At 44.8% G+C, this 21,565-nt stretch overlaps 1 protein-coding gene across 1 annotated transcript in view; it reads right to left on the reverse strand.

Moving 5' to 3' along the window:
- LOC146172537 (nose resistant to fluoxetine protein 6-like) overlaps window positions 1–21,565 on the reverse strand; it is an 80,710-nt gene that overhangs the window by 42,266 nt on the left and 16,879 nt on the right. The window contains exons 2-11 of the mRNA XM_084585792.1: window positions 19,973–20,184; window positions 17,460–17,571; window positions 16,887–16,971; window positions 16,693–16,784; window positions 15,711–15,890; window positions 14,075–14,168; window positions 10,578–10,664; window positions 5,350–5,521; window positions 4,692–4,774; window positions 3,297–3,419 (exon numbers count right to left, since the gene is read on the reverse strand). Coding sequence (XP_084441918.1) covers window positions 3,297–3,419; window positions 4,692–4,774; window positions 5,350–5,521; window positions 10,578–10,664; window positions 14,075–14,168; window positions 15,711–15,890; window positions 16,693–16,784; window positions 16,887–16,971; window positions 17,460–17,571; window positions 19,973–20,184 — 1,240 coding nt within the window. The remainder of the gene's footprint in view (window positions 1–3,296; window positions 3,420–4,691; window positions 4,775–5,349; window positions 5,522–10,577; window positions 10,665–14,074; window positions 14,169–15,710; window positions 15,891–16,692; window positions 16,785–16,886; window positions 16,972–17,459; window positions 17,572–19,972; window positions 20,185–21,565) is intronic.

Raw genomic sequence — 21,565 nt, forward strand, 5'->3', positions numbered from 1 at the left:
TGCAAAGAGGATATCACATTCGTCTGTACCCTAATGATCGTCGGATTTTTTTTAGCGTTCCAGGAACAATACCACTCCCTCTGCTCGAACATATGAGGAAGGAACTGGGTAACATGAAAGCTGAAGGCGTGATCCGAAAAGTCTACACCCCAACTGCATCGTGTTCAGGTCTTGTCGGTGTGCCAAAGTCATCGGGTGGGTACAGACTCTATGGATTTGTTGAAGCTAAACAAGGTCACCCAGCGAGAACGTTACATCTTGACAGCTGTGGAAGCTATCCTAGGACAGCTTGGCGGAGTACGTGTATTTCCGAGTTCTGTGCAAAGTCCAGCTTCCATCAAATGAGAATAAATAGCGAGAGTGAAGAACTGACAACATTCATAACTCCTTTTGACCGATACTGTACAAACGCCTTTCCTTCGGTATCGCGACAGCTCCTGCCCGGGGTATTTCCAACGTTTCACATCAAAGACTGCTAGAAAGCATTCCTTAAGTCGTCAATATGATTGGTGATATGTTGGTCCTCGGCAGGGAATATAATAAGCATGACGAACGCCTAGCTAACTTCCTGACTAGCTTAAGTCAAGCTGGTTTCACACTCAATGAAAAAAAAAATCTTTATAGAGCATCTACCGTGAAGTTCCTTGGAGTTGTCGTGGATGTGCAGGGAATTTCAACCGGCCCAGAGAAGGTCAAGCCTACCAAAAGCTTCCCGTCACCAGTCGATGTCAGCGTAGTTCACCGATTGCTCGGGATGATCAATCATGGGGCTCGATTCGTTCCAAATTTTTCTGACGTTAATTCACCCATCCGCTTGCTTTTGAACAAGAATCGGGCCTGGATTTGGGGTCAAAGCCTAGAGGAATACCTTGCTTCCATCAAGTCATTTCTCAGCTCCGAAACATGCATGGCGAAGTACCATCCAACGTGATGCACTTTCCTAGGGCCTGAGGGCTGTGATGCTCCAAGACTAGCCTTCAGGATATCTACGTGCTGTAGGTTACGCTTCAAGGTCTCTCACTCCTACAGAGGGACTCTATAGCCAAACAGAAAAAGAGTATCTCGCTGTCAAGCGGGCCGTACCTCGTTTTGACCAGTATCTTCATGTTCTAAGCTTTGGTGAGGTCGAGACGGATCATCTTTTTTTAGTTCTCCTTGCGAGCAAAGTTCTTGTGCTTCAAATTTGCGATTCTCGCCCGTACCTTTATCGCCTGAAGTACAGGAGCCCCCTGTTGAAGCAAGTTGCAAGCCTCAAGAACTGGTGCGAACGTAATACGGTCGAGCAGGTTAAATTTATAACCACCTTGGAAGGAAAGTCGTACTGGTAGCCGCCTAAGCTTCAGTTTCTTCTTACTTAGGATGGGAGGATGTATATCCTTCCATCCTGAGAGGATATACATACTGCCTGGAAGAAAAATATAGTTCTTTTGTTTGAGCTTCCCATCTTGCGGAAAGTAGACGCTTGCCTCAACACTCGGCACCTCTAAACAAGGGCAAAATTGCTTCGGTGTGAAAGCATTCAGCAATGTTCTCAACGTGACCATGCAGTGCTGAGTGCTTCCAAGAACTTTACTGATGTCGTCAACGGGAGGCGCTGAGGGCGAAAAATTAATCAGTGCGGTTTCAGTTCCTGCTTCTGTAATTGCTGACAGTCCTCTCCTCATTGTCAGTAGATCACACCGTTCTTACCTGCAGCATTCGCTCTGAAAGCGTTTCTTTTCATGGTCTTTACCTTGTGGCTTTTTGTAGGTCCTGCTATTTCATTTTCTCGCTTGAACCTGTCTTTGCACACGCAATGCGACAGGCGCAGATCGAAATAACTTAACATTGTTGTAGTGACTAGTTTCAGGCTTTGCCGCCGAGCTCTCATATAGATTTGTCTGCGCACGCGCACAGATCATATGCGGTAATCAGTACAAAGGACAGCAGCCTATAGACACCCTGCCGCTACCTTTCTGGAGTGTAAAGTATGGCGCCTTTTTTCACTCCGTTTATCTTCATACCGTCAGTCCGTAGGTAGCATCATGGTCAGAGATTAACAATTGTCAGTACAAACGTAGTTATGGTCTTAGCCATGGAGGAAAGTAACAAGATATCAATTGGAATGGACATTGCATGGGTTGCTTGAAGAGGACGTATTGTGGATGCAAGGTTGTCCGTACCTATGTGAGCCATATGAAAGCAAGCTTTCTGAGTGATTTTCGCCTGCATTCTACATTTTTCCCCTTTCTAAATGGAAATCCGAGAAAGCGTACAGATGACCCAGAGTTCCCGCGAGGAATATGCACCTCTTACATACATTAAAACGTGCTTGGTGCTTGCAGTCCTCGAGAGTAACGACATCCTCAAAATGATGCTCAGATACCTTGGAAGGAGATATATCAGTCGGTACTTGCGACATAGCCAGTCTCTGGTATGGTGTCTGAAGGCATCGATTCTGCTTCCATTTGTGCAGCCGGGCGCAGAGTAGAAAGCACGTTCAACAAGAGTTTTGAATGTCGTCAAGTGAACGGATTTCAACACAGCGAAGGTTTCGCAGGCAATTCTAGCGCCATGCACAAAAAAGCTTCACAATTTGACCTACCTCTAGTTACAGCAGGAAAGGAACTTACACGCTAGAAACATATGTGAGAGTATACAGGGTGTTTCAAGGACGGCTAAAGAATTAAAAAAATAAAGGGTTCAAGAGAGAAAAACAAATCTTTGCAGCTTCAAACTCTCTCGCGCGGCGGGCACTATATGATACAAGAGTACTAGAATTATCCAGCTAAATAACAAAACACATCTGCTTTTTAATTGCCGTAATTAGGCATTTAGAGCGAAAATCATTACCAACAAGAAGATGTTATATCAGGTTTTGGAATTAAAAAAAACTCACTTTTTAGGTGGTGCGCGTCAGAAATCGGAGGCTTTTTTCGTACCAAGCTGTAACAGCGCTAAAGACGCGCAGAGAGGTCCGTCGCTGTTATTAGTACTTGCTTGTGTCAATTCTGTATACGACGGAATCTCCACGCGCACTGTGTTCTCCTTTAGAGCAAGTTATCTTTTATATGCTTTGTTCCAGGAAACCTAAGTGAAACAAACAGGCGGCATTAGTGTCCCCGGCCCTTATATTTTTTTGCGCAGGCCTGAATCAAAAATAAAAACGAAAAAATGAAAACATATGGCTTGGAACTGCGAATAAGCGCAAACGTCATTTTAATTCGCTACTTCTGCTTGCCAGCGGCTGCCAGTTGTTCCATGTGCCGTAGCCGGACAAGGCTGTGATTGAAAATTGAAGGATTTCTTCCACTCACGTTATTGACTCGGTCACTGGCACGACAAACGGCGTCATGTCGGTGCCGGCCACTTGCCAAGTTGCCACGGCGCAGCCTGCAAGAGATAGCACCACGAAGGCAGCAATGCATAGTCTTGGGCGACTGCAAGGTGAAAAAAGAGAGAAAAGGGAACAAAATGGTGCTTACGATGCGTTCCGTATGCCTGTTCACACGGGTAAACCGGACACTACTGAAAGACCCCTGATAATTTACCAGCGCATTTTTTGCTCTAAAGAGGATTTCAAACACATAAAGGACAGCTTCCCTACAATGCAGAGCAATTAAGAGCTGCTCGAAAAGTTGTTAACGCCATTTTGATGCATCTTTTAAACATCTGCAGTATGCCGAGTGGTTTACATTGCGCGTGGTCAGAAACTGCCACAACTACTGCTCGTGTTCAAAAGACGAGAACGAAACTTGTACAAGGAAGTCCGTAAAATGAGTTACACTTTGCCCGCAAGAGTGAGGCAGTTCAGAGGCTTTTATTTGTAATTTTGTGATGTTCTGTTGGTTTCTGTTAATTACGTGCGCAGTCACCGTCAAGAATCTAATGAAGTTGATTTTTTTCTTCCTTGCAAAGTGGATGCCATTTACATGACAGTGGAAACAAAGGTGGCATCACTAGAAGGATAGAAACGTGCAGTAACACCTCTGCTCAAAGAAGACAATTTATTCTTCAGGTAAAAATATACGAAGCTAAAAACAAGAACGGAATAGTGCAAGCCGTAAGCCACCGAAGTCGGTGGCGAGTTCTCCGACAAAAAGAACTTTAAAGATCAAATGTAAATCTGCTGGAACTGGAGGATATCTGTGGTTAAATCACGCACTAATTTTTACTTTGGTGCTGAGGAATCTGCGTTGATTGACTCCTACAAGCACGCAACACCGAAGTTTAAGTTCCTGATGTACTGGTAAATAACACAAGCCTAACTATATACGATGTCAGGATTTACAGCCGTTTGCAAACTTAAAAGATTACTGAATCCAAAGCAATAGTATGCTCTTGTTGGGAGCAAAGAGTAGCTGCGTTGCGTGTGCGAGAAGCTCGACGGGCTACATTGCTCCCCAGAAGCTCCCTGTGCAAACGGCGTGATCGCTTCGCAGGGCAGCACCATAGGAGAGGATCTGGATCACTCCACGCGTTTTCAGCTTTTCCTGTTCGGTATTGGGACCAGAGTGGAAGCAGCGCCCGTCCTTTTCCCCCACAATCCTCCCTCTGTGGTTGCAGGCGAATGTGGAGAAAAAAAAAGTCGGCGCGCTTTCATTCATCCCAGGCGCGCTTCCTTATAAAGAAGTTTCCTTTGTGCTACTCAGTACAGTCTGCGTATATCCCCGTATGAACAGTGTAGATAAACATATAAAATGGTTTCTTACCTCTTTAGCAGCAACATAACCAGGAAACTAACGAGGAAGAACTGGAAGTCCACAGAGAGGTACCACAAGTGCCCTAGAACAGGCTGCAATCAAAACAGAATAGAGATAGACATACTCTCCACTGTGTTGTGTTAACTTCTGCAGCAACTAATGTATCACTGTTTGGGGAGATCCTGCCAATTTTAACATATATGACGACCCATTAAGCATTCGGAATCTCAAAATAGGAGCGCCAATCCGCAGATATTGAGGCGCCCTTTTGGGAACCTAACGCATTGCCTTAAAAAGGTGCCAGGTTCATTAGAGACATAAACATGTTGAAAATGACACTTGTTCATATTCGTCTTCCTTACAATTTTGGGGTGCGCACTTACCCTAGGAGTAAAGGGCCAAACCTTACTGCACGGAAAATTACTGCCTGTGCGCTGATGATTTCTATGATGATTTCTGGACTCCAAAGCTAAATAGGGTGCACTTAGGCGCGTTCACAGGAATATTGGGGCTGAGCCGAAACGTTGTGAGGGAAAAACTTGCGAAACAAGCTACACTCTGACCCGTCTGGTGACTTCATGACATAAGTAAGCATTCATAGATCGTGATGTAATTTGTGTAGCTGCAGGCCTAAATGGTAGTCCGCCATACAGAAATACAAACGTACAATATCTTGAGGTATTCCAAACTGGTAGTTTTGAATTTGTAGCAGCACATACATCCACTGCCTCTGAAATTCGTCGTCGACCTTGTGAAAATAAGCTTTAGCGGCTGGTCCGGAGGTGATAAGAGGCAGCAAGAACAGGCACATGATGAGGAAGAACACTGGAACCATGGTTCTGCAAAGGAATGCGCTGTATAATCAGTTTTTGAAGGTCATTCGTGAATCAATGTACATGGATTACCAAGCTGGAATTGGGCAAAGTTCTCGGCGTTCTGAACCGCAGCATAATATTGCTGTCTATTTCCAGCATAGCTACGAGCATATTAGGTCATGGCTTGTACGCTAGGGCCCTGAAACAGCCACATCGACTGGCACTATATATTTTGTGGCTTATATTTAGGTTTAGTTCATAAAGGTTGTTCGACTAAAAATAAATCTAAATTAAATGGCCTTGGGTCCCACATTATTTCCATGATCGGTGGCGGCCTCCATAATCGGACGAGACAGGCGTAGGAAATAAATTTGAAGTGGCAGGGTGGGATACAGATATATGTCAGGGGCAGAAATAATGATCGAGGAAGAGGCGAATTGAGCAGAGACACAGGAGTTGTAACGGCGAAGCAGCACCGCTTGTGCGCATCAAGGTGCGGTTCCAAGCTCTGCGGTAGAAGGAAAGATGCGTGGAGGTTTTATAGCTTATTGTAATGCTCCATCTAAACACGGTATGACTCTGGAGAAAGAGCACACGTCTGTCATACTTCTATGGAGCTACCCAGCAGTTCAGCAGAAAACAGGTCTATCCAGTTACCACATAGGCAGAGGTGATAAAAGCGCACCGTGGAATTCATGGTAAGGACAGACAGGGCACGGCCGAAGCACGCATGCTATATCAGGACCAGGGTACACTACCTCGTGTTTAGCGAGCGGCTGGTTATACACTGTTCACATGGAGGGAAGCACGGTGATGAGTCAGGAGAGATTTTAAGGGCAAAAGCCTTATATGGCTGACGAGAAGGAAAAACCGTCGCCGTTTGGCTCCGCAGAAAATGTCACAAGAAATTATTGTCCCAAAAGGGCACGCGACGTCGTCGAACATGCATGCCACCTTGTCAGCCGTGTGTCATCGTTCGTAGTGTAATGCTGAGTGATCTAGCTTAGTACTCAGTCCAATGACGTTATGGAAAGTGTTGTGATCATGACTAACCATCTGATACCATCATATGTCATGAGGCACAAAAATATCAATTTGGGAAATGGTTCATATCGCGTCATTTCAGTGATATGAAGCATGAGTAACGCCACGGTTATCATCTGACGTCATGACAAATAATAGCCACGGGATTCAAAACGACAAAGAAGTGTCACGTTTTTCAATATGACCTGCAACATGTGGTTACGTTACATCACAGTCATGTGGCAAGTGTCACTAGATTCACGATGATTTTCCAAATGTAATGTAAATGTCTGCGGAGTCCCGTGAACAACTGTCCCGCAATCCCCGATGAATCAAAAAGGAATGGCGTCACAACGTAGTCAAATGAGAAACAGGATATTTTTAAGCTATACCAGCTACACGTGCGTAGCGAAACTCCAATACCTCGAATCGTATTGTCACGCGTGAATTAGCAACCTCTGCAGAACAAACGCTAATGCATTCGCATTTCTCCACTTAAGCAGGCTTTAGTGTCCTCTAAATGTATAGTACGTGGTATGGTATGGCACCGTACAGCATTCGCATGCGGTGTTATACATCCAAAAGCTGCGCCTGAACATGCCCATTGATTTAAGATGTGTGTGGGCTCCCTCTTAGCACAACATTCTGTGTGTTTACTGGTCGCCTTTAAAAGTGGGAGACCAAGTTCAATATTATGTAGTTTCACCTGTAAATTAATTCGTATGATATATTTATGTTAACGTCTACCCGGCAAATGCAGGTTGTGCTCGCTTTATTTCATTACATTTCCCCACAAACTGAATAAAAGCGCTGCCGACTGTGTTAGGAAAACACTGCGTCTTCACCGCCTGGAAACGAATAGCGGTGCTGTCGAGATTCCGCAAAATTAATTTGGAAGTCACGTACGTTCTCTGCTTATTTTGTTCAGTTTTGCCTTGTTAATGTTTATATGGGTTGTTGAAGTTTCAAGTCTTACACTGAGTGAAGTTTTATCTTTATGGTTTGCCATTGCCTGCAATAATCAGGAAAGAGATTGCCAGTATTTCAAAACAAATAACAAGTACCTGATGAGCTATTGTTCGTAAGTACGATACAATTTGCATAGAATAACATTGCTCGAAAATTCCTATACAGATGCCAGTGAAGGTGGAGTTGTAAAGCATGTATGGCGATGGTGGTGACGTCAACGACGTCTCACACACAAATTAGCATCTATAGCTATACTTCGTCTCACAAGATGTTTGCAGCATTGCGAAAAGTAGAGGCACCCCGGTCTAATTAGGATCACACGCATTACAATAGGCAATTGTGCTCCTACGCACCTCTCGCCCCTAATTAGGGGGATGACAGTAGGAGCACAATTTTCTATTATAGTGTGCAGGGGCCAGAGGCACTTCAGAGCATAATTGAAGGGATACCCTGCCTTTCATTTTTATTTTCATTTTATTACCTTAAAGACCCCTCGCGGGATATTACATAAGGGGTGGGATGAGCAGAAAAGGTACAAGGCAGCAATATACATGCTGTCAGAATGGTACATGCAATAAATGTGATCATATACAAAAAATGTTGTTTAGGTTGCTAGCAAACGATAAAGGGCGGGTGATGTCGACGATATGCTGGGGAAGGCCGTTCCAATCTTTAGCTGCACGTGGGAAGAAGGAGGCTGAAAAAGTAACAGTTCGGGCACGTGGGCGAAACACTTGAAGCGTGTGGCTAGTGGGGTGGGAAATGTAAGATACTGGCGTGATGCAGGGGGCACGGTTAAATGATGAGTGAAAGAATTTGTGGTACAGTGATAGCGTGGCTATGCGACGACGAAAGCAAAGAGGCGATAGTGCTGATTTAGCTTTTAGGGCTGAAACACTGACGTCGTACAAGTCTTTCGCCTTTTGCAGTGCTGCAAATATCATGTGAGACGAAATATAGTAATTTGTAAAGCAACCATTTTATGTTCGCTGATGACGTTAGCGATTCTTAATACTTTCAATGGTTAGTTATGTTACCACAGATTCCCGTTATTAGGAATGCATAGGGTACGAACGGTTACTACTGATTTTGGTGCTGGATATGACGGCCTCTATTTCCTTGAGTGTGTACCGAAGGTTACGTGTGTGCATAGATACGACACAAACAATATTTTCAGAATCCTGCAAAATCTTGCAAAGCCAGACATTTCGTTTACAATTATGTTTGCTTGTATGTTTGCTGACGTAATTCGGGGTAATGGTGTTTCTGGTAGAGTCTAAAATATTCCTGTCGGTATACATACTCATATTTGTTTCGTAGCGTAGCTCTACTCTTCGCACTGCAGTTCCCAAGGTCATTCACCTGCGCGTTTGACCTTGAGACTCCGGAGCGGGTTTAGCGCGAGCGCTCCGGTCCATGCCACTGCTATGTTGCTCGTCTTCCTTGGTCGCGATCCTCTTGATTGTGGTCAAGACGTCTCTTCCCTCAGACATCTCTTGATTAGGCGGAGGTATAACAACTGTTTCACCGGTGCTGAGTTGCTGAGTCTCATCATGGATGTTTGGTTTGTTTCGGGGGTTTAACGCCCCAAAGCAACTCAGGCTATGAGAGACGCCGTAGTGGAGGACTCCGAAAATTTCGACTACCGGGGGTTCTTTAACTTTCACTGACATCGCACACCCCACGGGCGCCTTGCGTTTCGCCTCCATTGAAAAGCTGCCGCCGAGGCCGGGATTCGATCCCACGTCCTTGGGAGCAGTTGTCGAGCGCCGTAACCACTGCGCCACCCCGGCGGGGTTCACCATAGATGTGGTGCGTGCCGGTTCGAGTGAGTCGAGGCTTCAGCGCAGACGTCAGGGTATCTGATCCCCCTGCCGATATATCTCGCCGAAAATCAGCAGCGAAAAGAAAGCGTAATTGAGTCAAAGAGTAGACCGACGAACAGCAAGAAGCTGGCATATAGAAAAAACGCTAGTGTGGTTGTGTAGCAATGCTTAATAGAGCCTATGCTCGGATAAACAAGTTAACCCAGATAAAGCGCTACAATGTTTTGTTCTTTTTGATACTGCCGCCAAGCAATCGAAAATTTTTATTGCCGCTCAAAGCCGTTTGCATGCGGCTTTATTGCTTTCTTTATGCGAGATGGACCGAGAGTTATCGCGCATGGTCTCGGTCACGAGCAAGCCCATTCACATTGTTTCAAGTCTTTGTAGTAGATTTCAGCACCTAATCTTCTTATTTCCGAGACAGCTTTAAATTAAGCGTGCCCTGGAGCAGCAGGTACTCCCTTTATCAATAACCGCCGTTCTGTTTGCTGGCGCCGCCACCAGCGCGTTCTGGAGCTTTCTTCGGCACAGGGCAAGATAATCGAGAGCAATCTATTTTACCCTCGGTGGCTTCCTGACCACTGAATTGCCGTTGCCGGCAGGTGACGCTAGTTGATCAGTCAAGGATATTTTTATTCTCTTTTTCATTAGGTTCTTCATAAGTGCACCAGAACAATTTCATGCGTTGCAGCACTGTACGACTGTATGACTTATTAGCTACCACTGCCTAGACCAATTATTCACTGAGTGCTCTATCACCCCTAAAGTTCTTTTTGCGCTAGAATAAAAAACAAATTGAGTTATTTAATACCATAGCTGCTGTTTAAGAGCCATGCACAGAAAACATGAAAGTAAAATGACCTACAGAGCCTCTAAGAATTTATACATGCATCTGCATGCATCTAAGGATTTATATTACATGGTGTATTTATGTAAATGTGACCGCTGAAAATGACACAGCTAACAAGTGATGATATGGTTGTCACATTGCGTAGAGTGGAACGCATAATTATAACGGATACAGTGGAGGGACTGGTTAGTCAATTCGGAAGGATACAGTTGCCCTGGCTGGCGCTTCATATGGCGAGCCTTCCAACTAGCAGTAAGGTTAACACGATCGGGATACGGGTGGCTTTCAGATGTCTGCTTGACTCAGTCTGGATACGGCGGAATAGCTACGCATCTTCAAAGAGAAAACACGAGTACGTATGCACGTATACGCCTAGCATATTATCTACCATCCGACGCAGAACACCGCTTACCTGATAAATCTTCTGACAGCAGCAAACAAGAAGACAATCACTTCATTCCTCTTTTGCCTGTACACGACAAAAGCGAGCAGAAATCCGCTGAAAAAAAAGCGTCACAATATTAGGCGGATACTTCTACTCCACTTTACAGACATGACATGATGACAGCCTGCGATCCTCTCTAGTCATATGCATACTCATTAGCACTCAGGCGTAGGATACCACGATGTGAAAAAACACACATCGCACCAGCACCTTAACACAAACGCCCGAGTGCATGACCTAAAGGAGTCTAGCTGTAGGCCCGTTGTTGGAACATATTATGATTGAAACCACAGAAACCACAGGACGGAGGCAAGGAGAAAACACGGGGTGCCGTGTGCTGCCGCCTTGCCTCCTTCCATTGGTTTCCGCGGTTTTATTTGTGCGACGCGTAACCTGGGCGGCTACGCACCACTCAGCGCTTGCCGCTAAGTCAAAGACCATACTGCTTGATGTGTCAGGGGCGTGTACCTTTAGTATGCGCCCTGTAGTCCCATTAGCTTAACATGATGTCGGAACCATCAGTCAGCCCGGAGTGGCGGTAATATTCGTCGAGGCCACGCGCCCGAGCTTGTTAAGCGTACTGGTGGCGGCACATATAAACACCCACTTGTTTCTAAGTCGTGCAAATGTATCTTGTGTGGCCTAGATGATAGTGTAACTGGCTCGCACCAGAACTGTTGTGGGTTTGAATCCGGTCTAAAGTATGAAGTTTTGTTTTATGCGAAATCAAAACATTGCAAATTTAATTCATTTGAGACAAGCAGCAACGTCTATTCGCCACTACATGCCATGTTTTATTACTGTAGCCTTCATTTCCAAGTTTCAGATCCCCTCTAACTAAAGTGAGCGTTTTGTGGCGTTTGATACTTCTGCCCAAGATCACGTGGCTATGACCTCGTTAAATGTCGTCCAATACGGATTATGGGCTCGCGGCCAACTACCCCGACATTTCAACGGCGACCGCGGGAGCCATGATTTCATACGACACGGGACTATCCTCGTATTGCGTAATGTAAGTGCAATGGTGGCTGGCACCACAAGATCCTCAAAGCATTAAGGCTAAAGCCTTTTAGGATCACAGGTGTGCGCAAACAGTGTCCGTCCGCAAAGGGTGTCACACCGTCCCTGACGAAGTATGACGTGATTAATAAGTAAAAGAGTGGTTGTTTATTGAGGGTCGACGAAAGTTTCTATATGCAAAATTTCGTTGATGCGGAGTAATTTGTGAATTAGAGCCACAAAAACAATGAAATTTCGAAATATATATAAACTTCGATATAGCGTACAGACTTCAAAACGACCACGCACCTCGAGATTGTATAATATTCATGAAAAGTGTGTAAACAAAATGCAAAAACGTTACAAAGCTTTGATGTCAGACCTCGTGAAAAGTAGAAAGAGTTAAAAGGAAAAAGAAAAAGGAAAAATTGTGACGAGGGAGCAAAAAACTAGAAAGAAGCAAATGAGTGCAAGGAGTGGCCGGAAAGGCTTTCCCCATACTGTACCTAAAAGAGATTTAAGTGCCTCCAACAATTTTTTTAGGTGATGCTTGACCGCTATTTCAGGAAACCATTATATGTTGGATATTGAACCCATCGCTTGCTAAAGTATGGCAGCGGGCTTTTTGTAACAAATTAACCGAAATATCTATGTTGTCTTCTGCGTACCCCTACCTTGACCGTACCTCTGTCTCTGTGTCTTGATGGCTCTGGAGGGAAACCAACGAGTTTATTCAGGCATGTGTTAGCACGCCGTAGCTTCTATGACTCTGGCTCACGATGTGTGCTTATTTTGATAAAACCCTGCTATGGCGTAATTGCACTACGAGTGGCATTGGGAAACTGGGTCGAGATAAGCAAGCTAAGAAAACTAACCTTGCAAGCACCCCTCGCTGGTCGACCATTGAAGCAGTGAGTTAAGGAGAATTTGCTCAAAACGACAGATGCTTGAATGGTTGATGTAAAAGGTCTAGCTGGTAATTGTTAAAAAAAAGAAACAGAGCACAGACAAGACGAAGGAAGGACGAAGAGAGCAGGACAACAAATGGCTCCAAGACATCACGACCCGCACTATTCTAAAGATAAATCTCACAAATAAAGTCCAATATTTTAGTCCTCCGGAAGTCTCTCCGAGCAAGATCAGTCATATATTAGGCAAAAATTGGGCGCTTCCTTGACAACAGCCATAATTACGTGAGTGCATGAAAGTTTTCAAAACATTCCCATCACCAAAAGTGAAATTTGCAAGTTTGCTCATAAGTAATATAGATTTTTGTATCCCTTGTGCGGGGAGTAGGGTAGTCTCAGAGCCACAAGCCTCTATCACGAGCCTAATCTCGAGCCGAACTCACGAGCCTCTAATGGTAATGGAGCGAATTTCCGCTCTCGCTGCATGATAGCCGACAGGTGCTTGAATGTAGCTAGACAGTACAAACACGCTTTCCGCAGAATGCGTTGGAGGTTAGTCTCCCGCACTGCTGTCTCCTGCTAGCTGACAGACGCGCACAGAACGCAAATGTGGGATTGCGTGCCCGACTGAAAGGGGCGGTGTAGGTTCTTACATACATGGTCGGCTATGTGGAAAAATAATTGGAAAGCAGAAATAAAGCTTTGAGGTCATGTGCCTCTAACGTTCAAATCGCGGCAGAGACAACCACAGCTTCCTCCAACGGCTGTGCATTTGCCCGACCTTACTAATTACACCTTCACCCCTTCCCTAAAATGAGTAGATCAGCTATATTCAGGGCAATTCAAGATTATTGTGGACTGTGTGTGCTATTTACCAATATTTTATTGCACTCAACCCATGAACATGAGCAGGCGGTCGTTCAGTTTTTGTTCTAAGATTACTGAAGCCTCACTAATTCACTGCGAGTATGTAGGGCCCAGGTTCCTCCTTTGCAACAGACTTTTTCTACCATGCATTGCAATCGTTTTGTTGTGCCAGCCACGCAAAAACTCTTCCGACGTAATAAAACAAAATCGCCTTCAACCTACCTACCCTCCCCTCCTCCTGAACGTGTCTGTACTTAAAACTGCCCAGCTCTTGCAAAACCTTAACCATCCTGAAAATTTGTACGAGTAACATCGCTGTTATGCTCGAGTCGTGGAGGCAATGCCATCGTCGCATTGCAGAGATGTCGCGATAGCTTGACATACTGTCATAGTTGAATTTGCAGACTGCAAGACGACTACTGCACACAGGCTGCAGTCAAGGGAAGATCCCAAATCTTACAAAAGCCGCATCGCACATTGTAGTACGAATGAGAGACCATGAGACAGTCGAGCGGAAATTTGGGTAACCAAGAAAAAAGTGGGCTGCCCAGATTCCTAATTACTACATTTGATTGCAACACAGAACGGATGGAAGAAGGAGCAGTACAGAACCTAGGAAGGTAAATGCAGAAATACAAAATGTTATGCAGTTCCTGTGAAAGCTTTTCTGGAGCGCCTTATAATACGCACCTCAAAAAGAAGAAACAGTCGACGCTCATATATCCCAACGTAGTGAAAATGTTCGCCCATTTGTCGGCGTATACGATGACATTCACCATGCGGGCTGAAGAGTGACAAATAAAACCGCATAAGTGAAAAGAAAACATTTACCATTGGTCTGCACTAACAGTATTTACGCTGTGCTGTCATCATGACCATCAGCCGTACTATACTCACTGCACGGTAAAAGCATCCGCCATACTCCTCCAATTAACTCGATTTTATTCAAGCCGCACCCACATCATACATGGAAACTTTTTAACCACATCCGGTCACCTAACGTTCTGTGGCCCTCTGCTCCACTTTACTTTCCTTGGAATCCAGTTTGTCACCCTAAAGAAACATCGGTTATCTTTTTTTCGCACTACATGTCCTACCTATGCCCATTTTTTCTTCTTCTGAACACTTCTTACCTATTAGTGTTACACCTGTCATGTCCCGTTCTATAGCTATCTGCATTGGTTTCATATCTGAAAGCTACTGCTCATAAACTACGCGTACTTGCCAAGTGCACTCCATCCTAATCTTATTCTACTACTTATTTCCCTTTCGTGGTTAGGATTTTTGTTGCTACTTGCCGTAAGTACACATGAAAGAACGTTTTGTTGGGCTAGTTGGTGACAGTTCATCGTAAGGTCAAGGCTCGAAAACACACACGGACACAAGAAAGGCGCTCCGTCCAATTACCTTTCTTGTGTGCGTGTGTGTTTTCGCGCCTTGAACTTATGATGAACATAAGTAGACATATTCGCCGACCACTTCCAGTACTTGGCGACCTATTGTAAACTGCTGTACCTTTCCGAGGCTGTTGAATATTATCACAGTCTTCTGCATATTAATTTAAGGCCTACCTTCTTCTTTTCCACTCTAGATTATCAATAATCCTTTGCAATTCGGCCCCTGTGCTACTTAGCAAGGCAGTGTCATCTTATTCTTAGGTATTCTCTGTCAACTCTTATTCCTAACTGGTCCCATTCGAAGTCTCCTAATCCTTTCTAAGCAAGCTGTGAACAGTACTGGCGAAATTGTGTCTCCTTGGATAACACCTTTATTCATGTAAATTTTATTACGTTCTTTGTGGAGATTTATGGCTGCTGTGCAGCCACTCTAGACATCGTCAACTACTTTCACATGTGGCTCATTTACATCCTCATTGAGCAATGTCTGCATGACTGCCGAGTTTTCGACTGTGCTGTATTATGCTCTAAGCAGAAGTGCTGTCAAATCTCCTTCCCAACAGCTTATTTAGATTTAGAGAATGGAGGGAAGAACAAAAAGCCACTGTGAACCAGCACGCTTAGCTTTTATTGAGTTCCGGAAGAGAGATAGGCGCTAGTATTATTGATTACTAAATTCTTAAGCCACCTAAGATAGTAAACAAGAGAGGCCCTGATTAGTGCCCAGCGCAAGAAAAAATCGTGAGAATAAATATTGAGGATGCTGGTTCCGTTGCCTAACGCCTGTTTATGCTGTAGCGCATGACATGTTTTTGAGGGACGCATTGTAAAAGATCTAATGGCGCCTCTTCCAATATGATAAACTCGATGTGTGTGATAACGTGTGTAACAATTTCCAAGGACTGTATAAAAACCGAATGCCTACGCACTCCAAATCTCCGAAGAGGCACCGTAGCTGTGTCCAATAAGGATGTAGACAATGCTCAAGAACCGGATGCCGTGTAGGAACCTCATGTTGTAGGCATCGGAACTCTTATCAGTCGTAATTTGTAGCATCATGCGCGTATTGGACACCACAGAGAATGATTTCAGAACCGTCAGCAGAACACCTGAAATGAAAGTGCGTTGCAAATAAATAAAAGCTTCCTAGACACACTTGTTCTCGTGTACCTTAGGGAACCTAAGAATTGCCGTAGAGAACTAGTTTTGCTTGATGGTGTGGTTGTACGCAATAACACTTATTTAAGTGCGAAATTTGGCAGAAATGGGGACGTTGTACACATAGCGCCCGAATTTCTACTCTCCTGTAATTTCGGGACTATTTAGCGCGTCACCTGAGACGCAGTAGATGTTAGTGCCACCAAATCCAAGCGCTATTTCGTAATTTTATGATTTATTTCTTGCGCCAGTTGAAGGGTTCCGCAATTACACGATGCTTTACTACATATTGTGCTTTTAAGTCACTGGGAAATCATAAAAACTTGGCCTGAGAAATGTAAAAGAAGGGTAAAGGTAGGGGTAAAGATCGGTAATAACACAAGGATATTTACGAATGTCGCGATAAGCGCTTCTTTTCTAGCCATGAAAACGGCAGTATATAAAATTTATGCTACATGATAAGTTTCAGATTGCTGTGATATTGATTCCGTAGTTGCAATCTAGCACGAATTCTAGAATGTTAACGGGCACTGGAAGAAATTTGTGACGCCTGAGGTGTGGTGAGCAAAAAAATCAGCAAAATCTGTCGGATGTTTAGACGTAGAAACAGACCCTATTAACTTCAACAGTCAAGGATTATTACTCCGGTGAATCGCAAAATCAGCTTCTATAATTGCAATAGTGCAGTCAATACTTGTTACCTGACTCTATATAAGTATAATGCGTGATGATCATAAATATTCGTGTTTTTACCTTTTCTTTTGTCAACCTTTTTTCTTTGTTCACTGTAGACATCGAATGCAGTTCCGAGCACGATCAACAGAAAAAGAGTGGCAAGGAACGCCCTGCAGAAAAAAAGATCGCAGAAGAGCTTTCTGCGTTTGTACAATACCTTAAGGGTACGCTACCTTTAACATTCATGCGCATCTCGCTATATATATACTTACAATATAATTGCCTGAGCCCTTGTGACCTCTGGGGACAACCCTGTGACGCAGTCGGTGATTTTAATATCTAAAGTTTTGGGAATCACTGAAAAAAAGGTGAGACTCATCACTAGTGCACAACATGCTCACATAGCAAAAAAGTTTCCTCTGTTCGCAAATGATGGTGTCCTCATCGAAAAGTCTCCAGAAGCAGGAATACTGAAGTTTTTCTATCACAATCGTGCGAGCAACCAATTTCTGAGAATCTTCAACTGGGGTAGCATACTATAGCCTTCATTTTCTATTCAAGATCTGTTTCACCCTCTAGGATGGGTTGGGTGACGATGCCGAGTGCTTTCAAGCATTCGTTAGGCCCATGCACATCAACAGTTGCAGCATGTCGCAGCAAGCAGTTGAACGATGAGTGCAGCGAGTGCCGCTGCGTATCGCCTACGACGGGACTCGCTGTGATTTCTGAAACTGGTCGCTCGCAACCTTCATCCGATACTGCCGTCATAATGACGTCCGATCCAGTCAAGTGTAGAATAGAAGCTTATGCAATACGGCTCCAAGTTGAATGATACGTCAACACACCTGCTTTCGCCAGCAACTGCAGTTCATCTTGATTGCATGCATCGAGAACACAAATGCCTAGTCGCATGACGGGAATTCTCTGCTCGTAGATATGCCCTCGAAACTTGGCCGCCTGCAAAGAGGCCAATGTCTGGCATAAACACCCGTACACAAGCTTATCTACCTGCCTAGGGTTCAAATTGTGCACTAAGTTTAAGCTGGTATTGCAGGCTACTAAACTGTTCTCTCAGAAACCACTGTGCTGGGCAGCCATAGACTGGTCGACACTGAGAATTGTCTACTAAAAAATGAACCATGCCGTGTTCTTCTTGAAACGTGCGCTAAAAAGCGACTTTTTAGAGCGAAAATAAGCTTTTCTTGTTACCGTGGCAAAATAGTTTAAGAGTGCGCACTATTGGCGCTTTAAGACATTCTTTTTGAGATATCGAACGCCAGAAGTTCGACGTGTTGCCTCGTCGGCCAGCGCGGGTTGCTGCTACCGCCGGATAAAGCCTACGTCTGCAGTGACTGTCAAACACAATTCTCCCGTGCCAGAAAGCAGTCAGAGATACAACGCGCGTTGCATTCGGCGCTAGTGTGATGAGAGAGTATTTTGAGCAAAATAATAATTACAAAGTGGAATATAACACCATGAATAGTCTGCGCTTTTTGGACATGTGGGCAATATTTAACACGTTACAATTATAGCGAACCATTGAACTAACAAAATTTCGCCCACATTGCTTTTTATTCCCTCAGCTTTCTGTTCGGACGAGGTGCATCCAAAGAAACTTTCTGCTGTCTGGAAGGACGGCTCTTATTTCACATGTAGGAGATGCTGTTAGAAGCCTACATTCAAAATTTACAAAGGTGTAGGGCGCTTGAAGATGACATGCTAGGAGACCGTCGCACACACGCACAGTACTTTCTAGATAAAGTACGTCATACGGTGAGGAATACACCTAACTAGTAAGGTGCATGCGCGTTCATCGTCGAGGGGGTTATCGACATCGAATGCCAGGCGTACACGCTTATATACCGGGTGTCGCAGCTAACTTGAACCAACGGTTACGAAATAATATATTTGGGTAGGTCAGTGAAACCAGTTGCATACAACTGCCAGCCTCCTTGCGCACTACAGAAAGTTTTTGTTTTGCCATTACCTAATTGACTAATTATGTTAATTTATCTAATTTGTTAATATCAACTTTAGACCAAAAATGTGAAAGGGAAAGTTGGAGAGCGCCTTCAGAAACCGCCATTCCAGTAGTTCTGATAACGAAAGCATCACGTATCTTTATTTCCAGGATTCGAAGAAACCCCGCGAAATACAAATAAAATACGTCACTAGCCCATGTGCGCGCCACGATTGTGGTACTATAGTGCCTAGAATATATTCTAGGCACTATAGTGGTGCTCTCAGTCGTGGTTTGAGTGAACAAAATCAGCTGCGGCCGTGTCTTTTCAGCCCCGTTAAAACGGCAGGCCGATATGCCTGCGATGGCTTCTTCGCCCGCGTCAGACAGCTGGCCCACGTGACGGTACAAGTAGCCGCGAGCGCAGCGAGATGACACCACCGAGATTCTAACACGGCGCCTTTTACATCACCTTCTCTCCCATTAGCGAACGTCACAACAAGCGGATGAGTGATAAGGTATCAGCCACTGAATCTGCGTGTACAGGCTTCGGTAAAGCGGCCAGATGACATCACGTGACTCGACTCAGATTCGCGCTCGCACCTTCATTTGCTTCATTTGCCATCCGCCTGTCGTGACGTAGGCTGCTGGGGTGCGCAGGCCTTGCCAAGATCTCGGTGGCGACGGGCGAGCTCGCGCTCGATCCAACCATCGCCAACATTTCAGCCTGCCGCTGGAACGGGACCATCGGGTCACGGCTGCAGCTGATTTCGTTCGCTCGAACCACGACTGAGAGCACCACAATCGTGGCGCTCAAAAGCGCTAGTCACGTAGTATTATTTGTATTTCGCGGGTTTTCTTTGAAGCCCGGAAAAATACCATACACATGAGACTTTCTTTATCGCAATTGATGGAATGGGGGTTTCTGAAGCTGCTCTACAACTTTTCAATTCACATTGTTGGTCTAAGCTGAATATTTAGTACGGTACAAGAATTAACATAATTAGCTAATTAGGTAATCGATAAACAAAACAGTGCCTGAGGTGCACAAGGAAGCTGGCAGTTGTATTCAGCTGGTTTCGCTGACCTACCTCAAGTACATTATTTTTTAACCCTTGGTTCAAGTTAGCTGGGACACCCGGTATAATTCATTGATCTAATATCATTTTCCTCCGCAGAACATTGAAACAGCCAGCCAAGCGCAACCAGAAAGGCGCATGTAAAAACGTTTACTTTTCATTGCAAAATCGCCATTTCCGTTTTCAGTGCTGATTATTTTCGTCTGCTTGCCATCTGTGACATTATAACCCTTTTGTGGCCGGTATTGAATGGCCAGGATGTGTGGTAAGCACATAGCCTCTATTGATTACTGAACAATCGAACCGGTACTATCCTCACCCGGGGATGTGTAATGGACATCGCGGCTGCAATAAGGTCGTCCAGGTCTGTTTTAATTCCGCCGTATGCCACCACGTTACAGTACTGGGCCCGCACTGTCTCGTGACCGTACTCATTGCGCACCACGGTTTCGACACATTCGTCGAAGGCACCCATGTCCGCTCGGGAAGTCGTCACAGCTCCACTCGGATACTTTCCGGTAGCGTCAATCACTGCGCAAGAGAAGCGTTTCGACACGGTAAGCGGCCATTCTGGCGCATTTCCCTTTGAAAGTGCAGGCAAAGACATGCAGCGCCGACTACACTGTCCGCGCCGACCTTGCCATTTATATCGATGGTCGGAGGTACACGCTCTGGTATACATGGACGCGAAAGTTCGCTTTGTTAGCAAAAAATACCTGACAAACTGGGGATGAACACGGAGACGAAGAGAGAGTGGGTGCTCACTATCAATTGATAATATTTATTGAAACACGCAATGTTTAAAAAAGAAGAAAAAAAAAACAAATAATAAAAAAACGACTCCGTCCCGGTCCTTGTGGTGCCTAAACAAAATGGATCCGCAACAACTTGCCCAATTCTCTGCCCCTTTGAAATTCTTAAATGCTGGCCACCTCGCTGCAAAATGCATAGGCACGGGCCGCAAAGACTAAACTTTGCGTGTTATTGTTTTATCAGCAAACAAAAACTAACGCCCGGTATTGTTGCCTTAGTGCAACGTTACGAACGGGAATGAGTTTTTCTACTCGATTGTAGAAGCGGCAAAAGTAAGGACGTCTAAAGACGCCCTTCCAGGATTTTGCCGTGTTTTGCAGACTATTGATCCACGAACTGTAGATGCTTGAAGCTCAGGTATCGGTGCATCGTATACTTTATGCATAAGATAAATTTACTATACAAATTGTCGGAACTGGCCGTACCTAGCTTAGGTGAGAGAGTAAAATACAAGCGTGGCTTGTCTGCGCCTGCGTCGTTTTACCGTACCGAGTCAGACATAAAACTCAGCTTCGATGTGCCAGCAGCTTGAAAATGGAAGCAAATGTTACCTTTTAGAGCTTGGGGTTATAATTAAATACGCAAAACAGGCGCGGCACATCTCACTTCTGATTTAAGAGAAGGCTGCCCTAGAAAAAATCCCGTATCGCGCCAAACCAGTTTTAACCGGTCCTGCTCTATCCGGTATAAATTTCATATCGGTGTGACCAGTACAGCATATAGCTCAGACAGGTATATACCGGACAGAATATGTCCCGTATGAATCTCAATCCGGATGGACCAGTCCGGCATGGAGCTAATAGTGCACTGTCGTGACGCTGGGGATAAGTCGACCCGGCCTTCACTTGGTAGCGTGCAGAGACACGGGGTTGAAGAAGGACTGAATCCTCGAAGTTGGTGAAATATGTACAAGCAGGTTTAATGGCACTTTGAGAAAACTTATTTACAAGATTATTTACAAGAAAAAGAAGGGTACATCAGCAAAATGGCGAGCGTTAAGAGTTCATAGCGAGAAGCGACTGGATGAGCCGTTTACCCAGGGCCCAGAGCGACATTTCGTGCTCTGCAACGTCCTTAAAACCCCCTATGTCCAGCCCCT

This window comes from Amblyomma maculatum, unplaced genomic scaffold (genome assembly GCF_055883805.1).
Source record: "Amblyomma maculatum isolate TAMU_Amacu unplaced genomic scaffold, ASM5588380v1 scaffold_13, whole genome shotgun sequence".
Classification (NCBI taxonomy): domain Eukaryota; kingdom Metazoa; phylum Arthropoda; class Arachnida; order Ixodida; family Ixodidae; genus Amblyomma; species Amblyomma maculatum.